This window comes from Archocentrus centrarchus, chromosome 1, assembly GCF_007364275.1.
Source record: "Archocentrus centrarchus isolate MPI-CPG fArcCen1 chromosome 1, fArcCen1, whole genome shotgun sequence".
In the NCBI taxonomy this organism is placed as follows: Eukaryota; Metazoa; Chordata; class Actinopteri; order Cichliformes; family Cichlidae; genus Archocentrus; species Archocentrus centrarchus.
This window is the reverse complement of record NC_044346.1, coordinates 30,837,392-30,851,571: the sequence shown is the minus strand read 5'-3', so window position 1 is coordinate 30,851,571 and position 14,180 is coordinate 30,837,392. Positions and strand designations below refer to the sequence as shown.

The 14,180-nt window shown below is 40.6% G+C and overlaps 2 protein-coding genes across 2 annotated transcripts; one reads left to right on the top strand and one right to left on the bottom strand.

The window, feature by feature from the left end:
• Positions 1–2,083: 2,083 nt before the first annotated feature.
• On the top strand, positions 2,084–7,376 carry golga7ba (golgin A7 family, member Ba). The gene is made up of 5 exons (XM_030730649.1): positions 2,084–2,173; positions 3,310–3,435; positions 5,756–5,908; positions 6,000–6,101; positions 6,239–7,376. The coding sequence occupies exons 1-5, from the start codon at positions 2,162–2,164 to the stop codon at positions 6,320–6,322; spliced, it is 477 nt and encodes a 158-aa protein (XP_030586509.1). The 5' UTR covers positions 2,084–2,161; the 3' UTR covers positions 6,323–7,376.
• A 1,737-nt stretch (positions 7,377–9,113) lies between these two features.
• On the bottom strand, positions 9,114–14,167 carry crtac1a (cartilage acidic protein 1a). Its single transcript, XM_030733408.1, has 14 exons — positions 14,039–14,167; positions 13,364–13,569; positions 13,072–13,268; positions 12,846–12,982; positions 12,606–12,762; positions 12,391–12,525; positions 11,852–11,988; positions 11,626–11,762; positions 11,406–11,488; positions 10,444–10,544; positions 10,120–10,288; positions 9,633–9,778; positions 9,391–9,430; positions 9,114–9,288 (listed from the first exon to the last, which is right to left on the bottom strand). Exons 2-14 carry the CDS (start codon positions 13,558–13,560, stop codon positions 9,281–9,283), a joined length of 1,644 nt encoding a protein of 547 aa, XP_030589268.1. The 5' UTR covers positions 13,561–13,569; positions 14,039–14,167; the 3' UTR covers positions 9,114–9,280.
• Between the last annotated feature and the right edge of the window lie 13 nt (positions 14,168–14,180).

The following is a 14,180-nucleotide window of genomic DNA, read 5'->3' as shown; positions in this document are numbered from 1 at the left end:
TGAGCCTGTGTATTACTTTGACCATGTGGATTAGAGAAAATCTAAAATTCCCAAACATTATTAAAGATGTATACAATCATTCCACCCTAGAAAAAGTTCAAAGAAATCATTAAAAGTCAAAATTACCACGACATTCATGCCCATAATGAGCTGGAGCCTATCACAGCTGCCATATGGTGAGAGGCAGGGTACACCCTGGACAGATCGCCAGTCTATTGCAGGGCAAACCCAGAGAGACGGACAGTCATTTGCACTCATTTACACCAATGGGTAATTTAGAATTACCAATTTACAGAATCCCACTAACTGCATGTCTTTGGACTGTGAGTACCCAGAAAAACCCCACACAGCCACGGGGAGAACATGCAACTGCCCGGCCAGATGACCGACCTTCTTGCTGTGAGACAGTAGTGCTAACCACCACACCACCATGCTGCTCATGCTTATAGTTGCTCTTAAAAATATTTTTCTGTCAACAGTGTATTAAATGATAATGTGTAATGTAAAATGGGTCATTCCCACTTAAAACCCATATGTTTACACATGACTTTACAGCTATTCTCACCTCTACACAGCAGTTTATTTTTAAAACATTATTTTTGTCTAGTTAGCAACATAGTTTCCATCACCACAATGCAGCTGGCTCCAGCACAAAGTCCAGATAAGTGCACTACTTGCTCTGCACCAAGAAGGGAAAACATTTATTGGTGGAAAAGTTAGATATTCTCTTCCTCCTTTGATACGTGTATCCAACCAGAACCTGCACCGAACCTTAAGGGTGAAGAAGGCTGAACCAGAAAACACTAAAGGGGGAGGAGGGAACAAGCTCATAATGGACGATTGGTAGGAGATATTGGAAAGAAATGCAGAAAATTGCACTTCAAGCAAAGCAAAGTGTTTTTTTTTTTTTTTTAAATACAGTTTGAAATAACTCATTTAGATTAAACTCTTAAGTGTGAAAAAAAGATAAATCACAAAATTTAGCTGTAATAGATTTTATTTGAAAATACTGAATTAATGAAGCTGCCAAGATTCTTTAACATATAGCATGTGGTATACCACCGATGCAGTAATAAAGACTGCAATCTATTTTAGAGAAGCTCTCGCACACCTGAATGAGAAATCAAAAAGCTACTGTCAAAATAACATATTTTACATATGGTTTTGAAGGAAAAGCCCAATAAAAGCTTTAATAATGCTTTCTGAATATATCAAATTCTAAATTCAGTACCACACTCCCCTCCTCATTTAATTCATGTGTTCACCACTTTACATGCAAATTTTGCAAAAATTATTTTAATAATTTGTTGTGACATCTGGCTGTGGGATGGCAACTGAAAATTTGCTGTTTGGCACTGGTACATGTGCAGTGAAATTAAAAATGTGCATTTCCCCCATGTTGCCAACCTCCAAGGCTGAAAAAAACAAGCTCCTAATTGCCATAAACTCTGATAGTCTATGAGACTGGCTCCAAAAGTCAACCAATCCATATTTAATCTCCAAACTCATCTATGAAAATGACATGATTACAGCCTTTTTTATATCTGCAAACTGATTATTATTTTTATTTAGCCTTATTCACTTGAGCCTACATTTTCATACGTCCAGAATAGCATACAAGTAGTGTCACGTGTTTAACATGACTTCAAACCTCAATTGCACTCCAAATAGTGCATGAGGTCTAGCAGAATCTGATCAGCGCCAGCTACCTGTGTCAGGACACCTGTCAATCAACGCGGCCACACCCCTGACTCAATTATGGTGTGGATGTGTAAGAAAAATCACCTCACTATGAACTGCTATGAGTAGGAGCACTATCCTTAGAGGACAAACCATTTGTTGTTGTTGTTGTTGTTTTTTGTACCAGGCTGGGAGTCTATGGAGGTTGACTCCCTTTTGGAGACATCTTCAAGTTGTCACCAGAGGAACTGCTGCTTTTGACACTTCAGCGCTCAGAAGCATTTTTCGTCTGTGGACGTTTCACTTGCAGAATCCAAACTCACTTGAGGCAGTACAAAAGCTGAATACTCTACTACAGTAAGCCCCGCCCCTCAGGATCACAAGCTCTCCTCCCTCTCCCCACCCTCCCCCCTCCGTGTCCACTAAGCGGTTTCAGATTGTGAAGGGACTCGTCCCTACAGCCACGGATGCGCGGTGCAACATGGCGACAGAGGTAAGAGACGCGCTCAATCTGTTTAATTTCCAGCTCAGGTCACGATTGCCGGCACGAACAGTGACATATGGTTTAAATAAAACAGGCGCGGCTACAGTTAACACGGGCAGTGAGGGCACGAAGGCTGGACACGGTTAGACTGTGCGGATCACTTGAATCTGGACTAACCACTGTCCTACATTATCATGCCAGTGTCGTCCGAGGATTTGGTCGTTTTTTTTGTTTTTTTTTTTAACACCCATAAACGCGCTCTGGTAGACGAAGAGGGCATTTTTGAAAGTCAGCTGAGCTACGTGGAAAAAGGGGGCAGAAAGAGCGGATCAGTGCAGCCCCCTCCATCTCTGCGCTGTTAAGCTGTTTTGGTGAAAGCAGATCTGTTTTTGTGTATTGAGAAGCCACGTTAATCCGGTGACAAGCAACTGTGTTTGGCTATTGACCACACACACACACACACACACACACACACACACACACACACACACACACACACACACACACACACACACACACACACACACACACAGAGGAGCCGTTCAGCACCATGGACAGAAGCCACTCCGCCCTGACCTTCCTCCCTGCTTTTCCAGACTCGTATCTCCTCCATCTGTGCTTTCATATAACCGAAAATAATGGTGATGCACAAAACTAATAAAATCCAGCGTACACAAGCTTGTACGTAATACTTGTATGGCCCCTTTGAGTCTGCTTCATCTTGTTCCCACTCATCGATCTGTGGTGAGATGTAGTGAAATAGTGAAATGTTGTCCCGTCTCCTGCAAGCTGTGCTTCTCTGAAAGACTAAGAGAAGGTCTGTGTGTGTGTGTGTGTGTGGGTGTGTGTGTGTGTGTGTGGGTGTGTGTGTGTGTGGTGTGTGTGTGTGTGTAAAAGATAATATATCTGTCGCTGGGCTTTGCTCCAGCAGTCAACAAGGCAGAAAAGCGTGCAGACACTGAGCCACGGAGTGATCGATCACATCTACTCCATCATCCTGTACTTCTAAATCAGCTACTGTTTGTACACATTACAGGTGAACAGGTGCTCACAGATGTATACATAGGTCTCTTTGGGGACTCATTAAAGGTATACTGTATTAACCCTTACTTCCTTTATTTGTGTGTGTTATTGGATTCCCATAGTTTCATAACCTGCAGGAGTTGAGGCACAGTGCATCTCTGGCCAACAAAGTATTCATCCAGAGAGATTACAGTGAAGGGACCACCTGCAAGTTTCAGACCAAGTTCCCATCTGAGTTGGAAAGCAGGGTAAGGATACTGGAGTTTAATGAGCTTTTATGGTATGTTTTGTGTTGTGTGTTTTAATGTGTGTAGACCATAAATGCATTAAGATGTATATCTTTTTTAACCACAATGGTCTGAAAAGAAAAAGTCTGTAAATGCTTTATAGTAATGTCACTGATATGTTCGATAATAGACGATAAAATGAGCTCAAAATCTCATATAAAACTTATACATAGTTAAGTTTCCAGAAGCAGTAAAGTCAAATACATCCTGGACCACAAATCACTCCACATTATCTACTGTTCACTGGTTTCACTGTATTTGAATTACTGTGCAGAGGTTTGGGACAATACTCATATATGCTCACTATCATCATCATCTATTTAAAAAAAAAAGAAGAGCCATATGGATAATACTGGTTAATACTGGTTATAGAGCTCATGCAAATCAGCTATTCTTAAAATCAAAATATTAAAGTTCACCCACACTAACAACTTTTTGCATCAATTGCATAAATTGAATGATGAACTGAAACAATGTCCAAGCATGACCCAGTTTAAAAAGCAGTACAAAAATATGGTTTTTGCAAGGCACAGGGAGGAAGAAGGGCTTTTACAGGTATTCTCACTTGCTATTTACACACTATATGTGTGTATACATGTATATATATGTGCAAGTATGTTTATGCTTGTGTATGTATATATATATATCTGTGAATACATATATCTCTGGTTAAAAAACCAGATATAGACTGATCAGGCATAACATTATGACCACTGACAGGTGAAGAGAATAACACAGATTGTCTCTTCGTCACGACACCTGTTAATGGATGGGATATTTTAGGGAGCAAGTGAACATTTGGTCCTCAACATTGATGTGTTAGAAGCAGCAAGAATGGGCAAGTGTAAGGATTTGAGCGAGTTTGACAAGGGCCAAATTCTGATGGCTAAATGGGTGGGGCAGAGTATCTCCAAAACTGCAGCTCTTGTGAGATGTTCCCGTGCTGCAGTGGTCAGTATCTATGAAAAGTGGTCCAAGGAAGCAACAGGGAACCCAAGGGTCATTGATGTATGTGAGGTGCAAAGGCTGGCCCGTGTGGCTCACTTCAACAGAGAGGCTACTGTAGCTGAAATTGCTCTAAAAATTAATGGTGGTTCTGATAGAAAGGTGCCAGAATACATGGTACATTGCAGTTTGTTGTGTATGGGGCTGCATAGTTGGAGATTAGTTAGTGTACCCATGCTAACCCCTGTCCACTGCTGAAAGTGCCAACAACAGGCACGTGAGCATCAGAACTGGACCACGAAGCAATGGAAGGTGGCCTGGTCTGATGAATCACACTTTCTTTTACATCACGTGGATGTGCATCGCTTATCTGGGGAATACCTGGCACCAGAATGCACTATGGGAAGAAGGCAAGCCAGCAAAGGCAGTGTGATGCACTGGACAATGTTCTGCTGGGAAACCTTGGGTCCTCCCATCCATGTGGATGTTACTTTGACACAGACCACCTACCTAAGCGTTGTTGCAGAGCATGTACATAGAAACAGTATTACCTGATGGCTGTGGTCTCTTTTAGCAGGATAATGCACCCTGGCACAAAGCAAAAATGGTTTAGGAAGGGTTTGAAGAGCACAACAAGTTTAAGGTGTTGAGTTAGCCTCCAAATTCCAATCCAATCCAATCAAGCAGCTGTGGGATGTGCTGGGAAAACAAGTCAGATCTGTGGATGCCCCACCTTGCAACTACAGGACTTAAAGGATCTGCTGTTGTTGGCATTTGTGAGAGATATAACACAAAGTTCTATGATGTGGTCACGCATTTCCTCACTAGTTTATAATAAAACTAGTGTAATACTGGAGAACTACTGTAAAAAAAGAACGAGGTGTGAATTAAAGGTTCTGTAGCTCTAATAAACAGCTGCCTTTGGGCTTGGACACTGCTGGCGTTTGATCACTGGGTCATAGCTGGAGACCCAGGTCTTATCAACTGCTGAAATCTCACAAGTGCATGGGCAATAAAACACTCACAGTGTCTCGCAAGGAAGCGATTTCAAAAGGGAAATTAAAATCATGCGTGTTATTTATTTATTTTTTTTCTGGAATTTTCTGTTTGTACCTCCTAGATGTTGTCCTTGGACAGTTTAGACAGACCCAGCTTTGTCCAAGGAGGGGAGCTTGCACTGTTAAATGACAAATTGTGTATAATGGAGATTTGAAAAATAAACTGGAACCATATGCAAGATTTTCTTTTTAAATTCATTACTAGATTAAATGCATATCACAGTATTTTCTGTTGCTACTCACTAATCACGTTCTACTACTCCTTTTTATGTCTCCAGATCGAGCGGACTCTGTTCGAGGACACTGTGAAAACGCTGAATAACTACTATGCAGAGGCAGAAAAGATTGGAGGACAGTCCTACTTGGAGGGGTGTCTGGCCTGTGCTACAGCATATCTCATCTTCCTCTGCATGGAGACACGTTATGAGAAGGTCAGAATCTGAAGCATTTTGATGGTCTACAAAAAATTAAAATGTGTTTGGATTCTATATTGCTTCTCATTTTTCCTGTTCTGTGTGTTAGGTGCTGAAGAAGATTGCCAAGTACATTCAGGAGCAGAATGAGAAGATTTATGCTCCTAGAGGTCTCCTTATCACAGATCCCATAGAAAGGGGAATGCGTGTTGTATCCTTACTTGGGATGTTGGGTGCATGTGTCAAAAACACAAACAACGAATCAAGATAATCAAGAAAAAAAAAATATTTGTGTAATTTATTTGTCATAAACCACAGATAACTTTTGTTCCCTAACAATTTCAACAGATAGAGATTTCCATCTATGAAGATCGGGGCTCCAGTGGCTCCAGCTCAGGGAGCAGCTCTGTGTCTGGAAGCACTGCTCGATAACTGGTTACTTCCTAAACCTGTGTCCACCTGATCACTCACAACTAGGAAGGAAGGAACACCTAGGACATAATGCTACTCATGTTCCAACACTGAACACCCCCTCAGCTACACTCACACAAAGGATTCACAATTTTTTTCCATCGTGTGTTTAAGTTGGTTACACTAGACATTTAAAAGGTGCACTTTAGGGGTTTATTACAAAGTGCTGATGCACTTTTGTTAGGATGTAATGTCTCAATGAAAAGGAAAAAAAAAGATGTAGCTAGTAATGCTTTGTGTGATCCGACCATTTCTCCTTCCTGTCCGATTTCATGATAAAAGGGAGGAAATGCTGAGACCAGACCTCATACCTCTTTTGCTGTCATTGCACCACGTAGGCCAGATCAACCTGAGCTGCACCCTGAAAACACTGGACCAAACACAAGACTAGACTGAACTCAATTATCTACTCAGCACATCAGTCACTGGCTTTTTAATACTTTGTTATGAAACTGTTTCCACTTCTCAACAAATGCCATAAGTATTTGTGTAAGGCTTACAAATTCTACCTGCCCAGAACCCAAATAGATAGTACATGGCACCACTTCCAGATCTGCTGTAAATCATACTGTCTGGCAGCAGATGAATGTCATTTAAGCCACCCATAATGTAGCAGATCTTCCATTTTTCTCACGAAGCTTGTATTTCCTTCTTTAGGGTCACAGCTACAAATCCAAGTACTAACCTCTTGGTTTCACTGAGCGTGAACCGCTCTTCCTAAATTTTGATTATGCAAAGACTTGCTGTGTGTGAAGTGCAGCAGTAAGTGTAGAAGCGATGGGTTAAAAAAAATGTCTTCCTAATCTTACCTGTGTTAATAAAATACACCAACCCTTCCTTGCTTTATGAACAGACTTCCAAAGAACAATAACTGCCAAAAAAACAGACTCACAAATGTGAATGTTTCTTTTATTTTGGTGACATTTTGTGCAAGAACAAGTTTTCATACTGCTTGTTGTTTAATACACATGGTATAGATGACTGATGTCAAATAAACAATTTCATCACAGCTCCACCAAACTCATCCTTCTTTTATTATCTGTATTATACAAATATATAAAATCAGTGTTACTCACATTAGGCAGTTTAAATGATTACAAACTTATATGGCCCAGTACTCCATCTGAGCTGCTTGTTGGACATTACCAGAAACCTCCTCTTTCCAAGACCTCCAGTCTAACATTAACACACTGAGTCTGTCTACCTCCCTTTAACATCTGCTGCACCGCTATTTATCAGTTTTCATGTAAACAAGGAAGTGCAACACTATGAATACCTCCCAGCAGACTGTTTGTCCATATTTCTAACAATATTATGTATTTTCCTTCTCTATGATTGCCATTTTTTCTCTCTGCCTTTGAGTGTCAACATTTAGATCAGGTATAAAAATCTCAAACTTCTGACCCAATGCTTTCTAGTTAAACCTGCCCCATTCTTAAAACCGTAATAGCCTTAGCCTCAACTCAAATGTGATGGAAGTACATCTCCTATAGAACAGTAGCAGGGACACAGAACAGGAGCTGCTAAATGGAAGTCAGCTAATATTAACAGCAGCATTGGTTAACATTTTTGCATTAATACTCTCAGCATGCAAGGAGAAGAGGATTGCTCATAGCGACGCCTACAGAATGACACACTGGCTGTGTAGCTCCTGTGAGCACCACAGTTTTTAATAGGTTGAACAACAGTTATCAACAATGCACTAAAAATACAATGAACAGAAACAATCCAGATCAGTGATAATGTTGCTCTGTAGCTGCTGAATGTGCAGCTAAGCATCTCTGTCACCTAAACTTAAAGGTAATGTTGTGTGCAGCTTGTTTGATATGTCAGAGATAGAAATAACATTCAAAGAAACCTGCTATGAAAAGTCAGAGTTTTACAGTGCATAATGATTTAGGCTTTAATGTCTTTTTATGTTACAAACTTCAGTGAGGAAAAATTCCTCATGCTTTCATGTATGCACTGACTGGTCATATGGCACTGCAGCTTCGAAAAACAATACCCATCTAAATTTTCAGTCTTCACAAACAACGCGGAGTGGCTTCCACATGAAAGCAGCTCATCAAAGAGAAAATATCCAGACTGCATAGTGTCTAAATACAGTGCATCTGGACTGAACAAAGTTCAGGACCAAAATGCCACATGCATACCAGGCAAGCAGTTTTAGTAGGTGTTAGGTCCAGGTAAACGGTGCTGGATAGAGGCTGTCTTTTCCCTGAAGACTACACTCACTTCAGATCAGCTGGTGCAGACAGCAATAAAACATACTGTAGTAAAACTGTCTCAAACCAGGAGGAATCAAATGTGGAGACCAAAGACCCAAGGCCATCATGTATGGGAGAGAAAAGTGGAGAGTAACAACAATGATGGAGGACAAGATAGACAGGAAGACATCATATTAAGACAAAACAAAATGAACGAAAGTGGTCATTCATGTGTAAAGACAAGGGTGGGTAGAAGTGTGTACAGGCAAAATGGGGGAAAAAAATGTGTCTGTCCTTTCCACAAAGTACTTTCAGTGAGTCTGTGTCAGCTGCAGTTCTTGTGCCTTATTCTTGTTCTGTTTCAGCAGGTTCTTAGTGCAAATTCAGCATGTCTTAAAGAAGCACTTCCTTGCATTTGCAGCTGCTGTCAGGGTAGCATTTGGAAAATTAATGCTGAGGTCGCAGGATTGAGTGTACACTTAAGAGAGAACACTTAAGATGTGACTTTTGTGGATCTGTAAAACAATAATCTGACTGAGCCAGTGTATGGATATGAAGAACTTTATTTCAAGCAGTAAAAGAAAGAAAAATCTTCTCACAGAGTAAAGAAAAACAACCAAGCCCACATAAAGCATGGATAAAAAGAAAAGCACTTTAAAGCCATTATTTCTGTAACCACAGCAATCCTTTATTGTATTTCATGTGATTCTCTTCAAAGACCTATAGAAAAATAAACATTACATTCAAAATAAAATATCTAGTCTTGAATTATTTTATAAACCTTTAAAATGCTGCTCTTAAAAAACAACACGAACTCCTCACCTGCACAGCGCCCATTCCTGACAGTAAAGCCGTTACCACACTAAAAGAAAAAAAAAAGTTATTCAAACCAAACAGGCTGATTTTTTTTTTGACATTTTACAGACAAAGGACTCAATATTTGAAAGTTAGAGGTAAAATAGCTCCTAATTAACCAAAATGAGGGATTAAGGCTTTGGTGTTCAATTCGCTGACAGTAAAAATACATATATTCATAATTCATGTTGGGAATCTGTGCTATGTACCTGTGTGTCATTGGCCAGCACAGTTGTTTCCCCTTCTTTGGGATAGGCTACTTCCAAAACTGAGTTCATTTCACCAGCCTGAAGAGCACGAGTGAATGTACTGCCATCTGGCCAGAAGACCTCCAGCACCTTCGCCTCATCATTTCCTGGGAGTCACAGGTAGTATTAATCTTATCTTACTTTTAGCAAGAAAGCACATTAACTTATATCCCAAACTTTTCAAACTATATGTCTAAAAACAACATAAATACAATGAAAAAGCCACACATACTGTATCCTAGTGTTTGATAGATGGGTGCATGATCACAAAAATGTCGCTGTAGGAGAACAGATTGTTTGGCATACCAAGCAGCTCTTATATAAGAATTAATTTCATCAGCAAATAAAATCCTTATGTGGCAGCTGTTTGGTCAATCTGCTGTCATATTTACTTGCAATTTATCTCATCTTCTTTTAGTGTCTATAACATGCATGTGAAGGAAATCACCTAAGCCAAAGTGGGCAACTGGCTCCATCTCACACAGATATCCAGAGCCTCCATCAATGATGCGTGTGTGAGCTCCACTCTCACTGGTGAAGACTGTCACCTTGGCACCCCGGGCAAAGGAGCCAAAATGGGTGCGAGGAATGACCCGCAGCCAGTTATTGGATGAGCCCTAGCAAGAAGGATGATCATGGATGATGGCGAGCTTACTGGTAGTAAGGAGACCAGTAAGTAGGTACATTCAGCAGCTAGTAAAGAGAAAAACAAAAACAAAACAAGCAAAATTCTCCTCCACAAACACACACACACACACACACACACACGCACCTGCATGACCTTAAAGACAGAGATTGGCTGCTGGGCGCTCTCCCCATGTGCCAGCAGCAGGTCCAGCTGTCCATCTCCATCCAAATCAGTCACGGTGCCACCTGTTCAGAACACATGGAGTGCTTTCACTGCACTGACCTACCTGACAGCTATATTTCTGAGTCTCATCCAAACATGGAGGAAGTTGAGGTAACATGAATGAATTTTAAGCAGATTAGACCATTTTTGACAGTGAATGCGGATAGGATGTTTTCACATACTGTTACCTAGTCACTAACAGGTGGAACAATACTAATAATGATACGACCTTTCAAGAAAGCCATTAAAATTTTGTATTAAAAGTCATTCTCATTGTAATATTTTAGAAACGGAATATTTCAGCTACAAACATAACAAACAAATCCTTTGATTGTTGTGAAGCACTTTGTGATTTTTTATCTAGAAAGGAGCTATATAAATACATTTTATTCACTTACAAACAGACACACGTGTGTGTGTGTGTGTGTTTTGCATAGACTGACCCCCACCTCCTTTCAATTTATTAAACCAAAGGACTGACTGTGGGATTGGCATGAGGGCCACCACTAGATGGGACTGTGGTGCCTCATAGGTGAACCACATTTGGAAACTGTGTTGTCAGTAAAAGAAAGTAAACATTGGACTAGTTAACCAGCAGTGACAATAAAGGTATGATCTTTTAAGAATGGGTTATGACAAGTCAGATCTGTGATCACTTTTAACTTAGTATGGTGAATTATTTAGATTTTTCTTTTCTGTAATGTGTGTTTTGTTGTATACCTCTATGCCTTTGAAGAGTTTTAGGTGCGCACTGCACAGGGACTAGTACTTTTGCAAAACTCTAGCATTAACATGCACCATCACTGTTAAATATATAAAACGAAAAACAGGACATGCTGAAACAAACTAATGAAGATGTGTTCTGATATTGAGAGATCACAGACCTGTTCCTCTCCCCTGTGGCTCTTCAGCATCTCCCACATTAAGCTCCTGGATCAAAGGGTCTGCATTAGTTCTTCTTGACACCCTGCAAAAAAAGAACACAACCTTTTAAATGAAATAGCCAAAAAAAAAGAAACGAAAAGAAAAAAGATTCAAGTTACAGTTACTCTTTAACTGACAAATACATTTCATTGGAAATTAAACAAATACATGAAATCTAACCTGAACAGCCTATTGGGAGCGTTTCCTCTGTAGGCAATATTATTAAAGAACACCTCCAACTCCTTGTCATTATCAAAATCAGCAGCAATGACGGTGCGAATAGGTGAGGGGTCAGCAAATCTGCCAGTAGCGATATTCTGCAAAGCACAACGTATTTCTCTTAAGATATGCTTTATTAAATCACCTATGCCCCTTTTTTTCCTTTTTCCAAGTTCTCCTTTCTTACCTGGAATCTGGAGTTGCTGCGCTGCAGGAAAAGTCTGTGCGGGCCGTTCCAGTTGCCATAAACGATGTCTGTCTTTCCGTCACCATTGAAGTCAGCTAGTGCTACTCCTCTGCCATGCTGGTATTGGTCCTCCACACCTTTTTGCATGGGTACAATCTTAGAGGCTTAACTGCTCACAGTGCTGGAGAAAACACTCATCACTCATTTATAATTCTTTGTATAGTAAAAGTGATGAGAGGACCTTAGTATGTGTCTTAAATTTAGTGCTACATCCAGCAAATGGCTAGATTAGTTTAGCCTAAGGACTGGACGCTGGGGTTATAAGTTAGCCTGACTTGGTAAAAAGTAAGAAGCTCTGCCTACTTGTTTATTTAATCTTCACATTAATGGACAGGCTGTGGCACTTCATGAGGTATTATCCTTGTGAGGCTGCCAGACAGCCAGTAAATGTTATAATAACCAAACATAAATACTGAGTTATTACAATTTTTTCTCCTTCTATCATACATCTTCATGTTCCCTTCCCGCTTCATTCTTACCTGCCTGTCTTGCCACATCAACAAAAGTCCCATCTCCATTGTTCTTGAACAGGAAGTTGGGTCCATTCTCGTTGTCACAGAACACGTCAGACATGGACTCGCTCAGGATCGGTCCAACGACCACACCGCGACCACCTGAGCAACAAGCCAATGGTGAAGCTTTCAGCTGTTTTAGACAGCTTAAAAAAATCTCACGTTTCAGTGTGACACCTGACCTGTGTGCCTGTTGACGCCGACCTCAGCAGCTACATCAGACAGCGCGATGATGCCCTTGGCCACATCACTGGCAGCCTCATCCATTTCTATGATAGCATGGGGGCCGACATTCCCACTGGCGTAGTTTGCTACGTAGACTGAGTAACGGCCTGTTCCCTGCAGAGAAACATCAGCATTTTAGAAGAAAGCATCATGTACTCAGATATGATGAGGTAAAAGGAACAAGGGAGTTTATTAACCTTTCTATCAACACATGCAACTGAGCGTCCCGCCATTTGATTAGCAACGCCACGACGCACATTGAGCTCATCACTGAGCAGATCTTCAAAGCGACCATTACGAAACTTGAAAAGCTTGTCTGTATATGTTGCTCGTCCTGCACAAAGAAAGAAAAATAATTTGGTTACCTCAAATTACTTCCATAAAAGTTTAATTAAAGGATTACTCATGTGCTGCAGTATTTACCAGAATAGGCATTGTTTGTATTGAGGAAATAGATCTCCTCTCGTCCATCTCCATCCACATCACAGGCAGTAACTCCAATAGCATTCCCTGCCCGGTCCCTCAGAGCATAGTAAGGAGAGTTACTGTCATCAATAGCAATGTTTACCAGCCTGTTTTGTGTCCTGTCATACTTCAGCACCAGGTTAGGCCCGTTGTACCTGAGAGAGAACATCATGTGTTTTTGATTTGTTTTGATCAGACAGTTTTGCATAAAAATTCTCACACATGGTAACAAACTACCACTCACACTCACCCTGCCACCACCACTTCCAGGTCACCATCACCATCTACATCTGTCACAGCCATCCCATAGTTGAGTTGTGTGGGATTATGCAGGTTGTCAGGGGGAAACATGGTCTGTGTTACAACCTGAAGCATGGGCTCAGAGTTTTGGGCGAGGGAGCGGTGCCAGAGTGTCACCAGGAGGAGCAGCAGAGCTGAGCCCCACATTACTGCAACCTGGTGGGACACAGATCAATGCAACTCAAAAAGAGATTTTGTTTTGAGTACAATTTACAGAAAGCTTCTGAAGCTGATAATACAAAACAAAAATTCTGAATAGTGTGTATAAAAGCAAAATTATCTGAACGGATGCAATGCAATTATATAAGAACTTTAAAAGAATGAAAAGAAAAACATAATCACCAGATATATGGCTTTAAATGTGGAATGTTTCTCTCTAAATCAACAAACAAAATTTCCCCCCCTCAACACAATACAACAAAAAACAAAACAGCTGTTATGTGCAGCTAAAGATGTTATTAATGCTATCCAGCAAATACATTTTCTATATTTCTAACTTGCTTTTCTTCCCGAGTCACTGACATGCAATACACTGATTTTAATAAATCAATAAATACACATGCATGAAGCCTATTCCTTATTCTGTGCAGAGCAGAGACGTATGCATGAATTAATGCCGTCTTACCGTATCCCTGTGTGGAGGTGAAAATGATGCACTTGCTGCAGTGAAGTGAGGTAGTCAACGCCTTTATTACACAAAATAAGTTTCGTAAATAAAATTTTTACGAAACACCTTGTGTAACGCGGAGAATACTGGCCAATCAACG